The sequence below is a fragment of the Lutra lutra genome, chromosome 3, assembly GCF_902655055.1.
Source record: "Lutra lutra chromosome 3, mLutLut1.2, whole genome shotgun sequence".
NCBI classification, from domain to species: Eukaryota; Metazoa; Chordata; class Mammalia; order Carnivora; family Mustelidae; genus Lutra; species Lutra lutra.
The window spans coordinates 125,770,909-125,790,191 of NC_062280.1; the positions used below are offsets into that span (position 1 = coordinate 125,770,909).

At 47.8% G+C, this 19,283-nt stretch overlaps 1 protein-coding gene across 5 annotated transcripts in view; it reads right to left on the bottom strand.

The window, feature by feature from the left end:
* Positions 1 to 9,222, bottom strand: part of FLT1 (fms related receptor tyrosine kinase 1) — a 177,591-nt gene extending 168,369 nt beyond the window's left edge. For 2 of the 5 annotated variants that reach the window (XM_047723034.1, XM_047723033.1), the window contains exon 1: positions 8,755 to 9,215. In XM_047723034.1, the coding sequence (XP_047578990.1) occupies positions 8,755 to 8,818 (64 nt within the window). In that variant the 5' untranslated portion in view covers positions 8,819 to 9,215. Of the gene's footprint in view, positions 1 to 8,754 lie in introns of all 5 variants that reach the window. The other 3 variants (XM_047723031.1, XM_047723032.1, XM_047723035.1) reach the window with 3 other exon arrangements.
* Between the last annotated feature and the right edge of the window lie 10,061 nt (positions 9,223 to 19,283).

Consider the following 19,283-nt stretch of genomic DNA (forward strand, 5'->3'; position numbering starts at 1 on the left):
TAGACTGAAAAGCTGACAGTCAGTGGGGTGGGGGGTGGGGGGGACGGACTGGAAAACACGGCCACCATATCGTGCAGCTACTGCCTTCAAGAGAGAAGCCCTTTTCCACAGCCCTTGACTTTGGGTTAGGACCTGCTTTTACCAATCAGATGTGGAGGAATAGTGTCGTGGGAGTGGCCAAGTCCAGGCGTCCAAGGGCCTGGAGGCTTCCACAGTCACCCTCCTGGACCGCCCCTGCTTCTGAGTTAAGAAGTCTGAGCTACACAACTGAGTGGCCAAACGCTGGGTGTGGAGGGACACCCGGGGATGTCCAGCACCTAAGTCCCAGGGGCAATGCCAGGGGCAATGGACAGCGGCATAAGGGAGCCAGAGGAGACCCGCCCAAATTCCTTACCCACAGACTCAGGCAGGCATAATGATTTATTGTGGAAGGCCATTAGTTTGGGGGCAACCTATTTCATGGCAGCAGATGACGAATGCCTCCGTGACTCAGCCCCCCAGACGGTGATTCAGTGGTGAGAGTGCGTGAAAGATCTGTTCCTTCCATATCTGAGCATCAAGTGCACAAATAGCACATACGCCCTTTGGCCTCGAAGGCCCCATAGGTACCCTGACATGCTCTCAGTGACGCCGCTGGGATTGTTGATGTTCAACAAGGATGTTTCCAGCACATGGTTCGGCACGAGGGGAGGACAGCTCTCTTTCCAGACAAGCAGCGACTCCTCTCACCGAGGGGGGACAGACCCCTGGTGCGCCGTGAAAGTCAACAGAACCAACGGGAAGAATTCAGCCACCCAAGTCGGGGGACACCGATTCCCAGCAAAGGAAATCTAGGCCAAGCAGCTCAGTTACGGGGGCAGAGGCCCACAAGGCTGGGGATCCCAGAGGGCAGCAAGGCAGGCCTGAGGTAGGTGGGCGCTCTGGACAGGTCAATGGCACGGCGGCACCTTCCAACAGGACGATGCAGACATTTACCAGTGTTTATCTGGAGGAAAGCCTGCGTGCTCCGAGGTGTCAGGCAGAGGAAGGTTACGATTAGCTCTCTAGACCTGCAATTTGGTTCCAGCTCCTAACTCACAACCCCCACTCGCCAAGAGGATCGAGCTTTCCTCAGAAGGCAATCTCGCCCCCTCTTGGTTGCATGGTCCAAGCATTTGATCCTAATATTCCTTTTGTCATGCTACTAACACATACTCCTCCTGGCAAGAATTCTTGTAAAAGGCCTTCTCTACCTTGTTCTACGTCTAGTGATGACTTGGAGCCTTTTACGGATTGGCACATGGGTCTCCCAGGTGGCCAGGCCTCTCCAACCAGCCCCTAGGGCAGTGGCTCTTCCACTGTGGTCTCTGAATTGGGCGCACCAGCCACCCAGAGGAACCTGTTCGAAATGCAAATTCTCGGCCCCACCCCAGGCTACCGCATCAGAAACTCTGGGTGGGGCCCAGGACTGTCGTGCAGCAAGCTCTCCAGGTGATTGGGATGGATGATAAAATATGAGGTTCTTAAGCCCCGGGCCGCCCACTGAAATCACCTGGGAGCTTTAAAAATCACCGATAACTAGCTACCACTCAGGGGATGGTGATTAAATTGATGAGAGGTGCAGCCAGGGCAAGGGATATTTCAAAGCTCCCCAAATGATTCTAATGTAGAACCAACACTCGGGACCATGACCCTAGCCAAACGCAAAGGGTTTCACAGAAATCAACTGGCAGATTAATTACTAATCAGGGTCTTGCTAAAGCTGGCCTTGAGTTTAAGTGGTTTCATATTTGTATATAACGAAAGCAAAGGCTTTTCCTTTATATAATAAGGCTCACTTCGGGCCCCTTTCAACACGAGCACCTGATCATTGTTATAGCTTGGCTTGTGGGGACCACATGGGTGGGTCTGCGGCTTGAAAGGAAATTCATTCACACTCCATCAGTTAAATAGGTTAGAAGACCAGGCGGAGGAAAAGTGCCTGTAGGCACTGTGGTAATCTGTGAAAAGACAAAGGCATTTGCCAAGATTTGCGAAAGGAGACAAGGAAGAAAGAATACAAACACACTGGATTTCAAGCCAGTAAGAAGCCCCCAAAAAACCTGTTGTCAGGGTAGCAGGACACAATGGGACAGCGATGCCTCCCTGACCACTAAGATTCCAGAGGAGGACACTTACCTTCGTTGTGTAATGTCACCAACTAATTTTGTTCTGAAAGCAAATACCTCATAAAACTTTTACTTATGGTTGAAACCTATCTGTTTAATTCCATTTTTACATTTTTTTTCCCACCGAGTCTGTTATTTTCTAAGAACTTGATCTTGCCACCCATGATTTGGTTAACCGTGGTATCATTCAAGACCACCACCTCTGTTTCTTTGGATTACAGGTCCAAGCCACATCTAAGATTTTATAAAAAGAAATCTTCAAGAAGGACACACGTCTCCCAGGAGAAGATGGGGCACAAACATAATGTGGGATCCAGAAGAGGCTCCTGGCTGGCCCGGGTCTAGTCCCTTAGCCATCTTTTTTTAGTATGAAGATGAAAAGGAATTAGATCCTGACACCAGAGCTAAGAATCCTTTGCTAAAATCTGTGCTTCTCCATTTTTAATGTGCAAAGAAAATGTCAGTGGACTCTATTAATACACAGGTTCTCTGATTCATTAAGTTCCTGGGGGCTGCTGCTGCTGCACCATGGAATACAGTCTGAGAAGCTTGTTTTGGATAATTCTGTGGGCATGTTCAGAGTGTGTGGGTGGGGGTGGTAGAAGGCAAGGACCACCAGGATCCCCAATCATGGGATTCAGGTTTTTTAGAAGAACAGGTCTCACACCTTCCTAGTAGAGTGGTCCAGCCAGGAACAAACTTGCATGAAGGATCAAGAAGAGCCCATCCCATGGAAAGAGGAACTCCGGCAGACTAGCCTGGTCCCATAGCAAATGGCCCTAATGGAAACGGAGCATCCGGGCTGAGTGTGGCCAGGTCTCTGTCTTTGGGTTTATATCACTGCCCAGCACCCATGGACTCAGGTTTGAGTCTACAAAAGGATGAGTAAGGCAAACCATAAAATCTGAGAGCACTGTTGTTTCTAAAAAATTGTATAATACGCTGCTGGGCAAAACCGCAGCGCTACCTCATCCACAGAGGCTATGACAGAACTTCTGTGCAGACTGAAATCCAGCTTTGGTGGCTTCGAGTCCCCAGTGAAGCATGAGGACAAAAAAGAAGAGGATTACAGGAGAGAGGGATCTCGGAGGTTGAAGATCCTAGCTGAACTCCTACATCTTAGCCACTTGCTACAATGTCATCATTGCAGACCAACATTATCTCTTGGGAGCAAGCCTTCTAAGGAATACGCTGTAACTGAGGCCAACTGAACAGACAGGAGCACATTAATATAATGGGATAAATTCGTATCTGGCCCTGGGAGCGTTCTTCCTGGACATGGTAGTGCGGCGACATCACTGATTCATTCCAGCACTTACCGAGGGCCTCTGCGCTGGGCATATGCACTAGGTGCCGGGGATCAGAGAGCAAGGGGAAGAAACAGTAACGATGCAAGGTGAAAACAACTAGAAAGGGGTACGCATAAGGGTTCTATAGAGGAGGGCACCTATCGGAACAGAAGAAACCACAGATTCCGTCTGCAGCTAAAAGGAGGAACTCAAAGAGATGGTGATTGCGGAGCTTTGAAAGGCTTTTGAAGGCAGAGGAGGAGGAAATGCAGAAAGAGGGAAAGGGTCTTGAAGAAAAAGGGCGTGAACACAGAGTGATGAATGCACAAGGCCCATCTTAAGAATGGTGAGTAATTTCTTTGACTGGGGAAGGGCTTGCGTGGCTGGGTCACAGGGTGCGTGGGGGAAAGTGGTGAGAAACGAGGCTAGTCATGTAGGCTACAACTATTTAAACCACAGCAGTTCAAAAGAAGGGTTACAAGGAAAACCAATCTGATCATCAAATCTGTCAGTGCACTACTAAGCAGCCGTAATTTTGGTACTCTTAATCTCAAGCCCTTGTGGGCTATAAGAAAATAGAAGAAAATTCCACATTTGAAAAAGATCCTGACATTTAAAAAAAAAAACGTGAGCGCTGTAATATTGTCCTTCAGCAAATGTTTGAACATCTCTACCCTGCTTGGGGTGGAGGAAAGACAGAAATGAAGAAAAAGTATTATCTGTACTGGGACCATCAGATTCTATGCCTGGGTCTGCCACCAACCAGCTACTGAACTTGTTGGGAGGTAGTGGGGTTGGGGGGAACACTATTCTGGGTGGGTTTTCTCATCTCTGAAATGAGTATGTTGGATCTAGCCCTCACAACCTGTATGTCTGAGAGACAAGATCAGGTCTCACAAGGAGCTCAAAATCAAGGAAAGGAGCAAGAATCAGATATGGCTCTCAGGCATCCAGCTTACCGAGACTGATGGGAAATCCCCAGGAATTCTTGACATCCCCCCACATCCGCCCCAGCAGCAATGCAGGAAATCTAGTCCACTATCTTCAGCAGACTCAATGGAACCATTTCCTTAATGAAACCCCCCTGCAGTCCCAGATGCTAAGCCAGAGGCTTTCCTCTCAATCCTTCCCTCAATTACCCCATTCCTCCCATTTCCTTCCCCTCCCTCAATCTGGTATAAAATCCAGTAGTCATCAGCAGCATGCAATTTCCAAGGCACCCAAGTGTGTGAGGAATCAACAATGATCCTGGAAAGCATTTGGAAAGAGATCTTGTCATTCCTTACAAGCCTCACCAGTATACTAAGACCAGTGGAATGGAAGGGACTATCCTCTTCTATTAAATTATTTAGAGCAATGCAACAGATGCTTTTAATGCTTTTAACCATTCCTCATAATATATTTTTGTTTTAAAAAAAATTAGGTCTGGTGTCGTTTCACAGTCCCTCCTCTCCTCTCCACAATGACCAATACTCTGAAAGGTTGTATTTACTTGATATCCAATAAACTCCCAACCATGCAACTGCACCAAAAACCCAACGCCAGCAAGCTTTGCATTTAACACCCAAGCGCCAAGAGAGCTTCTTTCGCCTTCTCTCCATTCTTATGCCCACTTGCATACACATCTCAGTTTGTTCTTGCTTTGCAGAACTTCCCAAACCCAGGGTAAACGGCAGGCACAACCCTGAAATGTGTTGGCTAACCTTCCTCCGGGACACTGCATTTTTTTCCCCTTGGTCAATATAAAACCCACTTTTTGGCAACATATTTTCAGCTGCTCTATTACACATGTTCAAAGTAGATTTAGAATGTCTCAATACATATGGTAAGAACAAAGTGATTATTTGGTTGCTTCTAAAAGATCATATAAAATAGGTCCAATTTTAAATAAGAGGCTTAGCGTCCCTGTGGCAATCTGAAATTTTAAAATGAAGTTATTTTTGAATCAAATATGTGAGAATTAACTTAAACAAACAAACAAACAAACAAGAAATTCTTCTGAGTTTAAAATGACTGATGGCCTTTTAGAAGAGGTAATGTAACCAGAGTCAGGAAGTAGAGTTTAGTTCCTAGAGTTAAGGATTCTGTTTGGAAAAAGAAAAAAAAAAAAAGAAGAAGAAAAAGAAAAGAAAAAAGCCTATGATTACTACTGGTTCAGACAACCTAACAGCTTAGCTCTTGCAACCCATTAAAGAGCTAGCTAATCAGCTGGTGGATAAAAAAGAAAATGCAATGTGATTGATAGCAGGTGCTCTGGCATTACCGGGCTTATCCATTTTACATGCAAATGTGTAAGGGCAGGAGAAAAAGGGACACACCGTGTTCAGCCTACTCCTTGGAACCATTCACTGAGTCTTAAAGAATTGGGAAGGGGCATTAGAAATAGGTATCTATTCTAACTTCTGACTTTCACAGTGAAAACGAAAAATCCACTTAGAGTTCCCCAGGGAAGACACTGGAGAACCTGTTATAGAATTTTCAACGGAGAAAGAAAAAACTTAAAATAACAATAAACAAATAAGGTAAAAATATTAAGGAATAGACCAGGTGACCACCTGTAGCCCAATGGCAACAGGATCCAACAGGGGGGAACCTCCCCATGTGGACTGCCAAAAGTGCTAACTAATTAATAGTCCAATATGCAATATGGAAAACCACTACCAAAAAAGTGTAGCTTCGTAAACCTTCGAGAAAACAACAAAAACTGCCATGTAAAATTAGCTTTACTATGAAAGATTTATTACATTGTATTTGGAAATGAGTATTATTTTCATGCACATTTCAACTTCGTATTATTAATGTAGATTTCCCTCACAAGATTCAGAAGTCATACATTTCCAGTTAGTTAGTTGTAAATATCAGCTGCTCAAAAACCCCCAAAAGATGGGGACAGAAACAAGGGGCCTGTGGCTTTAATCATGGACATGGTGACTTAAAAGTAAGAAAACGAGACTGTGAGCCAGAGTAAGGGAGGTATTCTTTTTAGAGGGAAAGATCGCAATATAGAGGACTTGAAAATACCCAAATTACTGTCATCTTTTCATTTCTCAGGATATTTGGAAGCAGGTAAATGTAATCTTTAGGGGGAAATGCATTATCGTTTTGTCTGACTGAGCTTCTGGTTATTTTATATCTCAGTGCATGCACACACCTTCACACACACACTCAAAATATTAATAACTCACAAATATTCAAAGGCACCTGAAAGTGAGCAGACTCCTGATAAATCCACAGAGCAGAAACTTGGCCTCTTTCTGGACACCACTTCCGGGAGAAGCAGCCCCTCACAGCCCCTCGGTTTAGTCTGAAAGCCCTGATGCAATTTACAAAGTAGGCAGCTGACTGTTGTTCTGTGGGTTCTCTGTTAGCCAGCCACAAACCTGTGGTTTACAAAGCCATGCTTCAGGAATTACACCCCCGGACCACTGATAACAACAGTCCCTGACCCAGGAGGTAAGGAGGCTCTCACCTTGCTCATGTTTTGCCTTGCTTTCTTATAATAACACATACACAATTTTTAAAAAATCAAACAAGAGTCTCAACGTTTCTGCATCATTTAAGGGAAATAAAATCTAAAAGAAATCTCAAGAGAATCTTACTCAGGTTTCTGAAAAGCTTGCACCGATCTAAATTGGTCCTCATCACCAACAGAACTATACTTCATTGGTCAACCACGTTTTTAAAACAAAAGTAAAGATGTATTTGTGTGAAGCAGAAAAGCCAGTGAAACATATACTTTTCCCTTCATTGGATTCGCAGGAATTAACCTACATTTACCTTTACAGAACAGGTGAATGGACTTCAGAAGTTACTTCAGTGCTCTGAACAACTATACTTCAATATAAGTGACTTTTCAAAACCAAAAAAAAAAAAAATTTGAAAATGAAAAGCAATATTTCATATAATATAGCTATGTTACCGACTTCCCCAACTTACAGCGAGTTCCCAGACATGAGGGCTTCGCCTACCTTTCAGCTTAATGGTTTCGCCAACCTAATAGGAACCATTATATGTTTTCAGAAACCGAAGATCTAGTCTTCCCACTGAGAAAGAATGTTTTTTAACAGTTACTGCTTTTGGGGTTTAACAAGCATTTTAAAAAATTCGCTCAACCCTAACTTTTTCCTTCCCTGGAATTACTACAGTAACTTGTTTATGTTACTGTACTTTATTTCCTATTTTACCTTTTCTCCAGGAATACGGCTCTCCGCGTCCATGGGGACTGAACCGGAGGGCTTGGCCACTCAGCCCCAATGGGCAGAAAAGACAAATCTGGGCCCCGAAGTCCCCTTGGGCTTTGACGCCCCGGTGCGGGGTAACCTCCGCACTACGGCGATATAACCTCCGGAGCCCCGGACTGTTCTGCCGCGCGTTTCTCGAATTCCCGGCAAAGGGGCGGACCTCGCCGTTTCCTCAAACTGCATCTTTTGGTCCAAATCGTCCTCTCTCTTCTCTGGGAATTTAAAGACTAGGCCTGCAATTCCGAAACTTAACGGTATTTGGGTTCTCCACTGCCCTGGCCAGGTTCACTCAGGTCGGCGACCTGGGCTGGACCGGCCGCAGAGGCCCCACCCGGGTGGCTGAACGCGGCGCGCTCTGCCCGGCGGTCGGCAAGCGGCGGGGAGGAGCAGAAGCTGCTGAAACGTTCCTGGGGGCAATCGGGCCGGGGGACCCGAAGTGGGTCGAAGGACACCAGCTTTTTGCCCTCTCCTGGGATCTGTCGGCTACCGGCAGGCACGCGACCCCTTCCGAGGGGGCTCTCCTCCTCCTCTCTGGAGGCACGACGGAGTGGCCGGTGCCCAACCTCGCGAACGCCCGCGCCTCAGCCCAGCCCCCAGGCAGTGTGGCGGGCGTTCTAGAAGCCACTGCTCCGGGCTCCCGCGGGCCCTGCCGACCCGCGCCAGGCCGCCGGGGAGCAGGCTGTGGGGGTCAGGCAGGTCCGGGCGCGCGGTGCTCCCAGCTCCCGGGAGGGGAAAGCCGACTCGGCAGCTGGGCAAAGAGGCTCGGCCGCTGCAGCCGCAAAGGGGCAGCCCCAGGGCGGACCCGAGCGCGGCGCCGGCAGCCGTTCAGGGCGCCGATGCCCGCGGACCTCCGCCGGCGACTCTCCGAGACGCCTGCACTGCCTGCCCAACGGAAGAGAAGGGCACTGCGGCCCCAGGCGTGCCCACGACAACTGGCGTCCCAGGCTCCCAGCGAGGCTCGCTCCTTGCGGCTGCAGCTTCACCTCCCCGCGTGCACCCGGCCCCAGACCCAAGGGTGTGCCCGCCCGCCGCCCCGTGCCGGCCCCGCGCGGGCCTCTGGTCCCGACCGCGCCTCACCTGTAAGCAGCAGACCGCCAAGCAGCGCGCACAGCAGGAGCCCGGTGTCCCAGCAGCTGACCATGGTGAGCGCGACGCGGCCTGCTTGCCCGCTCCCCGCGCCGCTCGCGGGCCACAGACCCACAGCCGCCCGAATCTGCCTCCTCGCGCTCCGGCCCTCCGCCGCGAGCGCCCCTCTCCGCAGCTCCAACCAGGGGGACAACCACTTCCCCGCGTAATCCTCGCAGCTCGGCGTCCTCTGGCCGCTGCGCTCCAGTCCCAGAGCCCGCTCCGAGCCGCCGCTGCTGCCGCCGCCGCCGCCGGGGAGGAGCCGCGAGGAGTGTCCGCCCGGCGCGCTCCGAGCCTTCAGCGGACCTCGATTAAGAGGAGCCGAGGGCGGGGGCGATTTATAAACTTTCCCCAGCCCACTTCCTACCCCGGCACCTCCTTCCAGTGACGTCAAGGGGTCCCCCACCCCTCATCCGCCTCCCCACCTACCCTCTTCCTCCGGGACCTGATTCCCTACGGCTCTCGAGAGGGGCGGGGGCCGCCGGGGGGGGGGGGCGGGTAGTTGGGGGCAGAGCGCGCGTCGGGACGGAGCGCGAGCGCTAGTGGGGAGGCGCTGGCTACTCCGTCCGGAGGCAGCCCGGGCAGGTTCAGGGTCCTTGCTCCCCGCCCTCTGCCCGGGTCCCTTCCTCCTTCCCTTAGCGCTCAGGAAATCCTTGCAGTCTCCCTCCCTCCTCCCGGCTTACTCAGCCTTTGGGGGCCGCCCGAAGCAGGGAAGGGGGACCGGGCTGGAGCTCCGCCGCCCAGCCCCGGGGGCGGAAAGTCCGATCCGTGGGAAGCTGGCCGCGTCTCCGCGACAGTGTCCTTGGCTAGGAGGAGCTAGGCGCAGCCCGGCTCCCTCCTCTTCCTTGTTCTTGCCGCCCGGTCTAGCTGCCCCAGACCCCCCAGATCGTCCCCAGACGTCTAGGAGGGCGCCGGAGACCCTCTGCACGGGGACTGGACCGGGAGCATCCGAGGGGACCAGACGCTTGCCCGGCACCTTGGAGAAGACAGAGAACCCTCTCAGGTCCCTGGGGAGGACGTCTATGTCTCTTTCGGCGGCAGAGATGCACCCGCCCAAGTCATTTCCTAAACCCTGTGCTACCTAGAAGCAGCACAACGAATAACATCAAGATACCTTTTAAAAAGCTGAGGCGTGAAACTGCTCATGCAACTTGTAAGGGTCGAGCACTTGAGCTTTAGTTCCTAAATGATTCAGGGAAAAAAAATCTTTCTGATGGCATCTTGCTTGCAAGATGAGTGACTGCTGCTCTTCGAACAAAACCCGATGAAATTGACTTGAGACACTAGATCACTCGCGATGACACTAATTCCACGTTGTTCCTCAGTTATGTGTCCATTACTTCAAAGGCTGAAATCGTCCTAGACTCCACTGAGCAGCCCAGTCTTTTCTTTATAAATACCGCTGGTTTGAAAAATAGTTCTATTGGAATAGTTCTATTCATCTGCCAGATGGTTGGTCTTGATAAAAGGGACTGTGATGGCTCCTAAACGGGACCAGCGACTCTTCCTGTAGGACTGGACTACCTCCCTGCCTGGGAAGGTTGGGCAACCCGAAGTTGCCACACCTATGGGCTGCCCGAGAGCGAGGGAAGACAGGTCCGCGCCACCGGCTGCCCCATGCAGGCAACTTGCAAACCCACACCTGGTGCCTTGGAGCCTAAGTCGAAGACCCTCGACGCTCATGGTTGGGAAGAAAGGAGGACCGCGTGGAGTCATGGCTCCCTGCCAGCTTCACTGGCCTTCTGTTTCCAACGTTCCTCACCATTCTCCCTGGCTCCTTTTCTCTGCCTCCCCCAAACCTCGATCGTGGACCCATGAGCAAATAGTAAATATGAATTACTGGAAGCTGACAGCTGATCCTTCTCAAACACCGTCCAGGAGCACTGGAAGAGCCAAGGTGTCCCTCTGCCTCACCTCAGAGCTGCTTGTCACTCCCAGGCTCCCTCCCAAGGAGAAGCCCTCAACATTGGCTTTCTGCAACACCTCCCAGGGGCCAGGCAGTGTGTTGGGTCTAAAAGCATTGAAATGGGAAGACACCATCTCTACCTTCTAAGGAGCTTAGAATCTGGAGAGGAGGTTGACAGGTAAAGAGGCCATGACAATACAGGGCACGGACCACAGTGTGGAGAGGGGTTTGAGTCCTCATGGGTGCAGAGAAGAGGTGATCTGCCCTGGGAGCTCAGGAGGGCTTCTCAGGGACAGGGATTTAGCTGACTCTGGAGGAAAGCAGCCCATAGTACAACCTACAAACATGTAATTGAACTTTAAAAATGTCATTTGATTTTGTAAACACCCAGAGAGACAAGCACTTTATATACCTGCTGTATATTACATCAGTACATATAGATTATCTACTCTGCATTGAGTTTATTTGTAAAGCCACAAGTATTTGATGGACAACTGAAACAGCCTTCATAATTTTAAGATGCCACCCCACAGTGCTAATATATTGTTCAATTACTTGAAGTTAAAAGAGAAACAAGTAAATAAATAAAGCTAAAAGGGTCACGGTCAAATCAGTCTAACTTCATTTATGCCCAGATTATTCGGCATTAAGAGTGATCCTCCTCAAATTCCTCAACTCTCCTTCTGGAAAGTTGCAAGCTTTTAATTATAGTCAGCAGTTTGCTTCCTGCTTCTTATTTTGGCAGCCGTGTTAGCCTCCTCACAAAGAATTCAAGATCCTACAAATTGTTGCAAGGTTTTGTTCATGATTTTATTTTTAGCTTAAATGTTAGTATTTAGTTAAGCGAATATCTAAGCAAAATTGTGGGGAATAAAGGTTTGGCTCTCAGCTCCCCTCCCTCCAAAGAGATAATGCCTTTGAATGAGAATGGGTTATTGGCACTCTTCTAACTGAACCACTGACCAAAGAGGTTTTATAGATAATCGTGATGGAAAAGATCAATTTCAGCATGCCTGGTGGGTATAAAAAGCTATTGAAGTAGACTATCTACTTGCTTCCTGCTCGCATACAAAAGAACATTTCATCTCCTGCAAAACCAGACACTCTCTCTTGTTATCAGCTACAAACACTCTCTTGAGGATTCTTTCTAGTCCCCATTCAGAGGCTCAGTGCTGGTTAGACCGACAGCTTTAATATTCAAGACTGAATAATAGTGTGGAAGCACCAGTGGGAGAGACAGGAGGGAAGCCAAGGCCTCACCTTCCTACCGTGGACCAAGTGTGGAGCGACTCAGCTTCTCAGAACCGAGGCTCAATCAGGAATTTCACCCTCACCTGAGTGAGGCAGCTTCAGCGCAAAGACAAATGATACTCTGCGGCTACACACCACGGAGCATAAATGTGTATGGCTGGTTACAAGAACCAAAGGATCTTATAAACCCTCTGTGTTATATGAAAACCCCCCACCTGGCCATGCTTCTTCATTCAAGAGTTAACCTGGTCTAAGAAGCCCAGGCTCACAAACATGTAGGGAACCCTGCTGAGCTCACCAGGCAGGTGCACTCAGGGTTTGATCTGACGGATGCTGCTAAACTCTGCTCCAGTTCCAGAGGGAACATTGGCTGCCAACATCCTTACTCTCTCCTTTCTGTTCTGCGGGCTTCATTCTCTTCCTGGCCACCTGCTCTTCACATAAGTTGGTGCTGCTGCTGTTTATCTCGCTTGGGTTTATTCAGGGTTTTGGCTTCTTTTTGAGGCTGGTTAGCAGTTCGGAGAAGGGATGTCCAGGGAAATTAACAGGGGTGGAGTGGAGAAAGAGGGAGGGGCCCGAGAGAACTCCAGGGATCCAAGGAGGACTTGAAGATAGTAAGCATTGCCAGGATGGGGACATTGGGAGGGTGCTAAGGAGGGGGAAAAGAGGGAGAGCAAGGAGGGGAGGGGTGAGGTTAAAAGAGAGAAGAGGGGAGGAAAAGGAAGGGAGGGGTGGGGTAAAGGGGAGAAGAAAGGTGAGGAAGGGTGAGGGTAAAGGAGAGAAGTGGGGAAGAAAAGGAGGGGAGGGTAAAGGTGAGGATAGGGGAGGAAGGATAAGGGAAGGGGATGGGTACAGGAGAGAAGGGGGAGGAAGAGAAGGGAGGGAGAGGAAAGAGGATGGGAGGGGTAAAGGAGAAAGGGAAGGGGTAAATGAGAGGAGGGGACGGAGAGCAAGAGAGGGGGTAAGGGAGAGGGAGGGGTAAAGAAGAAAAGGGGGAAGGGGAAGAAGGGGAGCTGAAGAGGAAGGGGGGGTGATGGAGAGAAAGGGGAGGTAGAAGAAGAGGAGGGAGAGGGAAGACCAGCTGTGGAGATGAGCAAGGTAGGGGAAGAAAGGGAGGGTATGAAGGACTTGGCTTCAGGCAGGCTGAGGTGAGTAGGCAATTAAAAGCAACCCACTTTATTTCCTCTTGAGCCAAGGCAGGGTTTGAAGGGATAATCATCAGATTGGCACACCCTAACACTGGGCAAAAATCTTATACATCTAAATGTAATGTCTGAGTTTTGTGTAATGGCGGGGCAATGACTAGGAGGTTTATTAAAAGCCATGGATCTAACTTCCACTTCTGAGTAAGTAGGGGTGACCAGCAGAGCTATCCATCTTCGACCTTCCTTTTTCAAAAGTTCTCCTAACCCCAGGCACAGCCTCAGGGCAGGTCTGCTGGCAGCTTCAGTGGAAGACCATCCCTTTCCTTCCTGCCTCTCTTCCAGGCTCCTCCCAGACGTACTTCTGTCTCAGCTGCTGCAGAAGTCACGGAGAAACCCGGGGCCACTCTGCCCAAGCTCAGGGACCCATCTGAACCAGAAGTCCTCGGGAATGCAGAAACATGAGGGGGGGGGCCGGGGTCGGGGTGGCAATATTCTAAGTCATTAGCAGATGTAAAACTGGCAAATCTGCCTTCTGTAGGAAAGTGAGACCCCTCCCCCTGCCGCACCCCTCCTCCCCGCACCGCAATTTCACCTAACCCTATGGTGGGTGGAAAAACTGAGTATCCCAAGTGGCTTTAGGTTTTTTCTGTTGAAAAAAGGATATTCCATAAAATCGAGTTCTAGCTAAACGGAGAGCGCAGCTTCCAATTACTTGAAATTACTTGAAAGACACATTGTAAACTGCGTTCTGCCAATTTTTAGACTATTAGATAACTTTGTGTCTAAACGTTTATAATGAAAATTTCCTCAGGATCACTGCTTCTGTATTTCAGAGTACAACTCCTGCTTATCAACATAAGAGAAAAAAAGTTAGGGTCAAGAGATGACAGACAAATCTTGGTTTTAGACATAAAGCGTATCAATGTCCAAAGCATCAATTCAAATATTAGTGTGAAGTATTTACATTTCTTGCTGAAATAACAGTTCATTATTAAAACTTATTAAAATTTTAATTAATTTATTAAAATTAAAATATTATTAAATAAAATTCTCTTGTATCACTGACTAAAGTAATCACAGATGACTAGAACATCTGAGATTTGCTTCAAAATTATCCAAGAAGAGGGAACCTGGGTGGCTCAGTTGGTTAAGCAATTGCCTTCAGCTCAGGTCCTGATCCTAGAGTCTGGGGATCGAGTCCTGCATTGGGCTCCCTGCTTGGTGGGAAGTCTGCTTCTCTCTCTGACCCTCCCCCCTCTCATGCTCTCTCTCTCTCTCTCTCTCTCTCTCTCTCTCTCTCTCTCAAATAAATAAATATAATCTTTAAAAAACCCCAAAAACAAAATTATCCAAGAGGAGTAAAGATGAAGCAGGTTAGGACATATATTGATAATGTGAAGCTGAGTAATGGGCATATAATTTATATACATTTCTTTTTTTCTTATGTGTTTTTTTAAAGATTTTTACTATTATTTTTTAAGTAATCTCTATGCCCAATGTGGGGCTCAAACTCATAATCCTGAGATCAAGAGTTGCATGCTGTACTGACTAAGCCAGCCAGACCCCCCTCTTATGTATATATTTAAAGTGTTTTCTTTTTTTTTCTTTTTTTTTTCTTTTTTTTTTTTAAAGATTTTATTTATTTATTTGACAAGCAGAGATCACAAGTAGGCAGAGAGGCAGGCAGAGAGAGAGAGAGAGAGAGAGAGGAGGAAGCAGGCTCCCCGCTGAGCAGAGAGCCCGACGCGGGACCCGATCCCAGGACCCTGGGATCATGACCCGAGCCGAAGGCAGAGGCTTAACCCACTGAGCCACCCAGGCGCCCTTAAAGTGTTTTCTTAATAAAAATACTTTTTTCTTTCCTCATCTGAAATTGAAGACACAAACTATCAGGCACCTGGGTGGCTCAGTTGGTTAAGCATCTTTGGCTCAAGTGGGACTGAGTCCCACATCAGGGCTCCCTGCTCCGCAGGGAGTTTGCTTCTCCCTCTGCTTCTGTGCACGCACTCTTTCTCTCTCTTTCTCTCATGCTCTCTTTCAAATAAATAAATAAAATCTTAAAAAAGAAAGAAAGATAGAAAGAAAGAAACACACAAACTATCAGCTCAAACTAAGTTTTAGGATCTGAACCTAGGAAAAAAGCTAGAGAGAAAAGAGGGACAGTGACCAGAACTTGGGTGTCATGGATAGTCGTGATATGTGTCCTTGGCATGAGTTTCCAGCAAATCCAAAGTTCGCTGATAAAGAGGTATGAATAAATGTAAAGCAATGACAGGAGACAGCTTACAGTTTTAAAAATCCACTTGATTTGAAAACTACAGCTGTGTTGAGAAGTAACACAGATAAGTAGAAACAAGATCAAAAATGAAAAAGAAGAAAAGAAAATAGGAAGATCTCTTAGGAAAATACTATCTAATGACAAAGAAAAGAAAAATGCACCAGTTTTGAAAATCCCTTTTCTTCATGATATTTATTAAAATTTATTAAAGATGGTACATGGTAATATTATTTATTAAAAACTGTGTTTTTAAAGAAAGGGATTTATTGGAAAGCATCAGAGACAATTTTAGAAATAGGAAGACAATATTGCAAGATAATTGACCATTTTTTCTAGAATGTATGAAAAAGAGAGGTTCCAATGGTTAGAGAAAGAAAGAGATTCCACAAGACTGACTGATGGAGATAAAAGATAAAATTATAAAATGTTGGGGCACCTGGGTGGCTCAGTGGGTTAAAGCCTCTGCCTTCAGCTCAGGTCATGATCCCAGGGTCCTGGGATGGAGCCCCACATCAGGCTTTCTGCTCAGCAGGGAGTCTGGTCCCCCTCTCTCTGTCTACCTCTCTGCCTACTTGTGATCTCTCTCTGTCAAATAAATAAATAAATAAAATCTTTTAAAAAATTATAAAATGTTAGCGTACAAATGGACTTCAGAGATGACTTACTTCAACCACCTGATATGATGGAGGAAAAGAGGCATAGAGGCCGTATGCTTGGACTCTCCCCTGAGCAGTCCCCCCCGACCCCTCCCCAGCAGCACCTTCATGCTCCCCCCAACTCCTGCCCTTCTGGTCTCTTAAACCCAAGCCTAGCAGAGAGAAGGAAAGAGCTGGTTCCTGTAACCCCATACTTCATCCACTGGGTCAGTGTGGGATGATCTAATCAGTCAGGGGAAGGAAGGATGGTTCTGCCTGCAAGTCAGTTCATATCACAGTCAGGTGAAGGTCACCACTTTTGGGTAGAAGGTCACCTGAACCCAGAAAGCAACATAAAACTAAGTAGAGAGCAAAGAGCCCCTCCTGGTATGGGGCAGCTTCCAGCCCTCCCTGTCCCTTGCTGGGTATATGACCTTGAGCAAACCACTTCACATCCCTGGGTCCGGCCCTTACGCTTTAGAGCAAGGATAACATAATATGGTTGCTGGGAAGATTAAAAGAGGAATCCAGAAAAGAATTTATCATAGTACCTGGATTAAAATTAACACTGAATAAATGTTAGCTATTATTACCTTAGCAATGCCCTTCTGCAGGTTCCCTTACTAATCTTCCCACACCTGCAGTGGGGTTGACTCTCCTGCCCTCAAATTCCAGATCTCCCTTGGGACTGGGCCTTGAATGGCCTAACCCATTGTCTATCCTTCCTAGCTTTGTCCCTATAGGATAGACCCTCTTATCCTTACCCTTAAGCAGTGCTGGAGACCCTGTCTCCTCTTGGACTTCAGGTGTTCCCTGATGTTTAGAGCCTCCAGTTGCTGACCCCATCCTCTGGATTAGGAGCCCTCTGCTGTCTGTCTGCTGGGACCTGACCCTGAGTAACTGCTGCATTTCCTAGCCATCCCCTGTGGGGTCCAGGTCATACTGTCATGTTTCCCTGCTTCCTTTCCTTTCCATTCTGCCCTGGTCCAGCTGTCCATTCTTGCTCTCCATGGGTCCCTATTACTGAAGTTTTAGCACAAAGTTTCCTGCTTTCTGTAAGAAAACCCATCAGCTCCTTTGATAAGCAAAAACCATAACCCACCAAGGTGGATAGCGATGGGAGAATATCACCTGGGAGAAGGCCTCCCCATTCTCCTCTCCTACAGAGATCTCCTTTCCTTGAGTTTCCCACGAATCGCCACTGTCCCCATGGAGCTGCCCCTGTCCCACTTTGCATGTGTGGATCAAAGCTCCCTTTAACTTCCTTCAGCAGAGCTGAAACTGACTACAGTCAACATCAGGACCCTACCAAAGGCTCCGACAGATCAGCAGAGGCTGACTCCTGCCTCTCCAGAGCCCAAGGGATGTTTTCTTCCTGTCCCTCTTCAATGACTCCACATGATCGGATTGAGCTCTGGGCCCAGGAAGAATCCACAGATAAGGGACTACAGTAAAAAAGCTAGAGGAGGCAGAAGGTGACAGGCAGTTGACCGGCCGGGGTCCTCCTGTGGCCACAATTCCTCCTGCCTCACTGGGCAAGCTGTGACTTGCTTTTGCTTATTTGGTTCCCTGTGCTTGAAATGTTCTCCAGCTTTAAAAAAACGGTAGTGTTGGAGAAAAAAAGTAGAAATCCTGTGACTTCAGTATCTAGAAAGAGCAGCAATGATAAACAACCACTTCAAGGATGATTTTAGTTTAGAAAAGCCCCAGTGACTCATCTCTTATAAATGAAGAAAATGAAGTCCCAAAATATGGAGTGATCTATCCAACGAAGGCTACATAACTCTTAGTGGTAGAGCAGTATGAGAAACCAGATTTTCTTCTCTGGCCACGGCGTCTGGCTTTGCAGTTGAAGAGTAACTTAAAAACACAATATTTTGTCATGTACGGCATTTTTCATCAGCAATAGTGTTAGGCAATTTAAGGAGCCTGATCACACCTAGAAGTCAGAAAATTTGCCACAGGCTACCAGGAGTACCATTGGCTTAGAGGAACCCTCTAGGACCATGAAGGAAATTTCCAGAATGTTGGTCTGGTCCCTTGACACCAAAATGAAGACCACCTCTGACCACGAAGGAGGACAGAGTTTCTCAGTCTCAGGAAGAAAGTAAATTAGGAACCCAGAGAACCCACCCAACAAAGAGCAAAGGCACACACCACAGACTAGATTTGGAGTCCATGAGGACCGTTGATGTGTTGTTCCCTGCAATCGTCCTCAGGGAGTGCTGGAAGACTGAAAGAACAAGGTTTCTGTGGGATCCATGAGACCTGTAACACTCAGGAGTTTAATTACAGACTGGAATCCAAGTCCTTTATGGTATCCAAAGGACTGGCTGTCATTTGCTTATACTGGGACCTTCCGCCTGCCTATGATGTGCACTGACAATTTCCATCTGCCTGTTCTTCTCTTACTCACAGTCCAAGTCCTGTCCAAGTACCATATGCACTGTGAAGACTTTCCTGAGCACTTTGGTCAGCCCCATCCCTCTCTACCTTGCACTCCCCTAGAATGCAGAGCTCTGGATTTTTATCTTGTACTGTCTTGTTTAGAAACTATAGGGAGGGGCACCTGGGTGGCTCAGTGGGTTAGGCCTCTGCCTTCTGCTCAGGTCATGATCTCAGGGTCCTGGGATTAAGCCCCACATCGGGATTTCTGCTCAGCAGGGAGCCTGCTTCCCTCTCTCTCTGCCTACTTGTGATCTCTGTCTGTCAAATAAATAAATAAAATCTTAAAAAAAAAAAACTATAGGGAACTGCAAAGGGATGTCTTCAGGCAGTTAAATGCTTGTTTAAAAAGCAAATATAATGCATATCCTGGTTAGGCATACTTCATTGCAAGTAACAGTATACCTGACTGAAATTAACAAACAATAAAGACAAAATGTAATTATCTCATATAGCAAGGAGTCTGGGGAAGGCAGTTCCAGGTTGGATGGATATGCGATAATCCCACAATGTTACAAAGTACCCAAGCAACCTGTCTCAGTCTTTCTGCTCTGCCATCTCCGATGTTGCTTATGGTCTCAAGTTGACTTGTGCAACTATATTCAAAGTAGGCAGTGGGGCAAAGAGGTCTGCTCCTAGCTGGCTCTCATCTATTAAGTGAGAATCTCCCAAGAGCTACCCAGCAGACTCCCCTTTATGTCTCATTGGCTAGAAAAGGGTCACATGTCAAACTTTAGACCAATCATTGGCAAGGGGAAGTAGATTTAACGTGACTGGCTTTAGCCAGTCAGGACTAGTTCTCACTCTCACCCTTGTCTGCC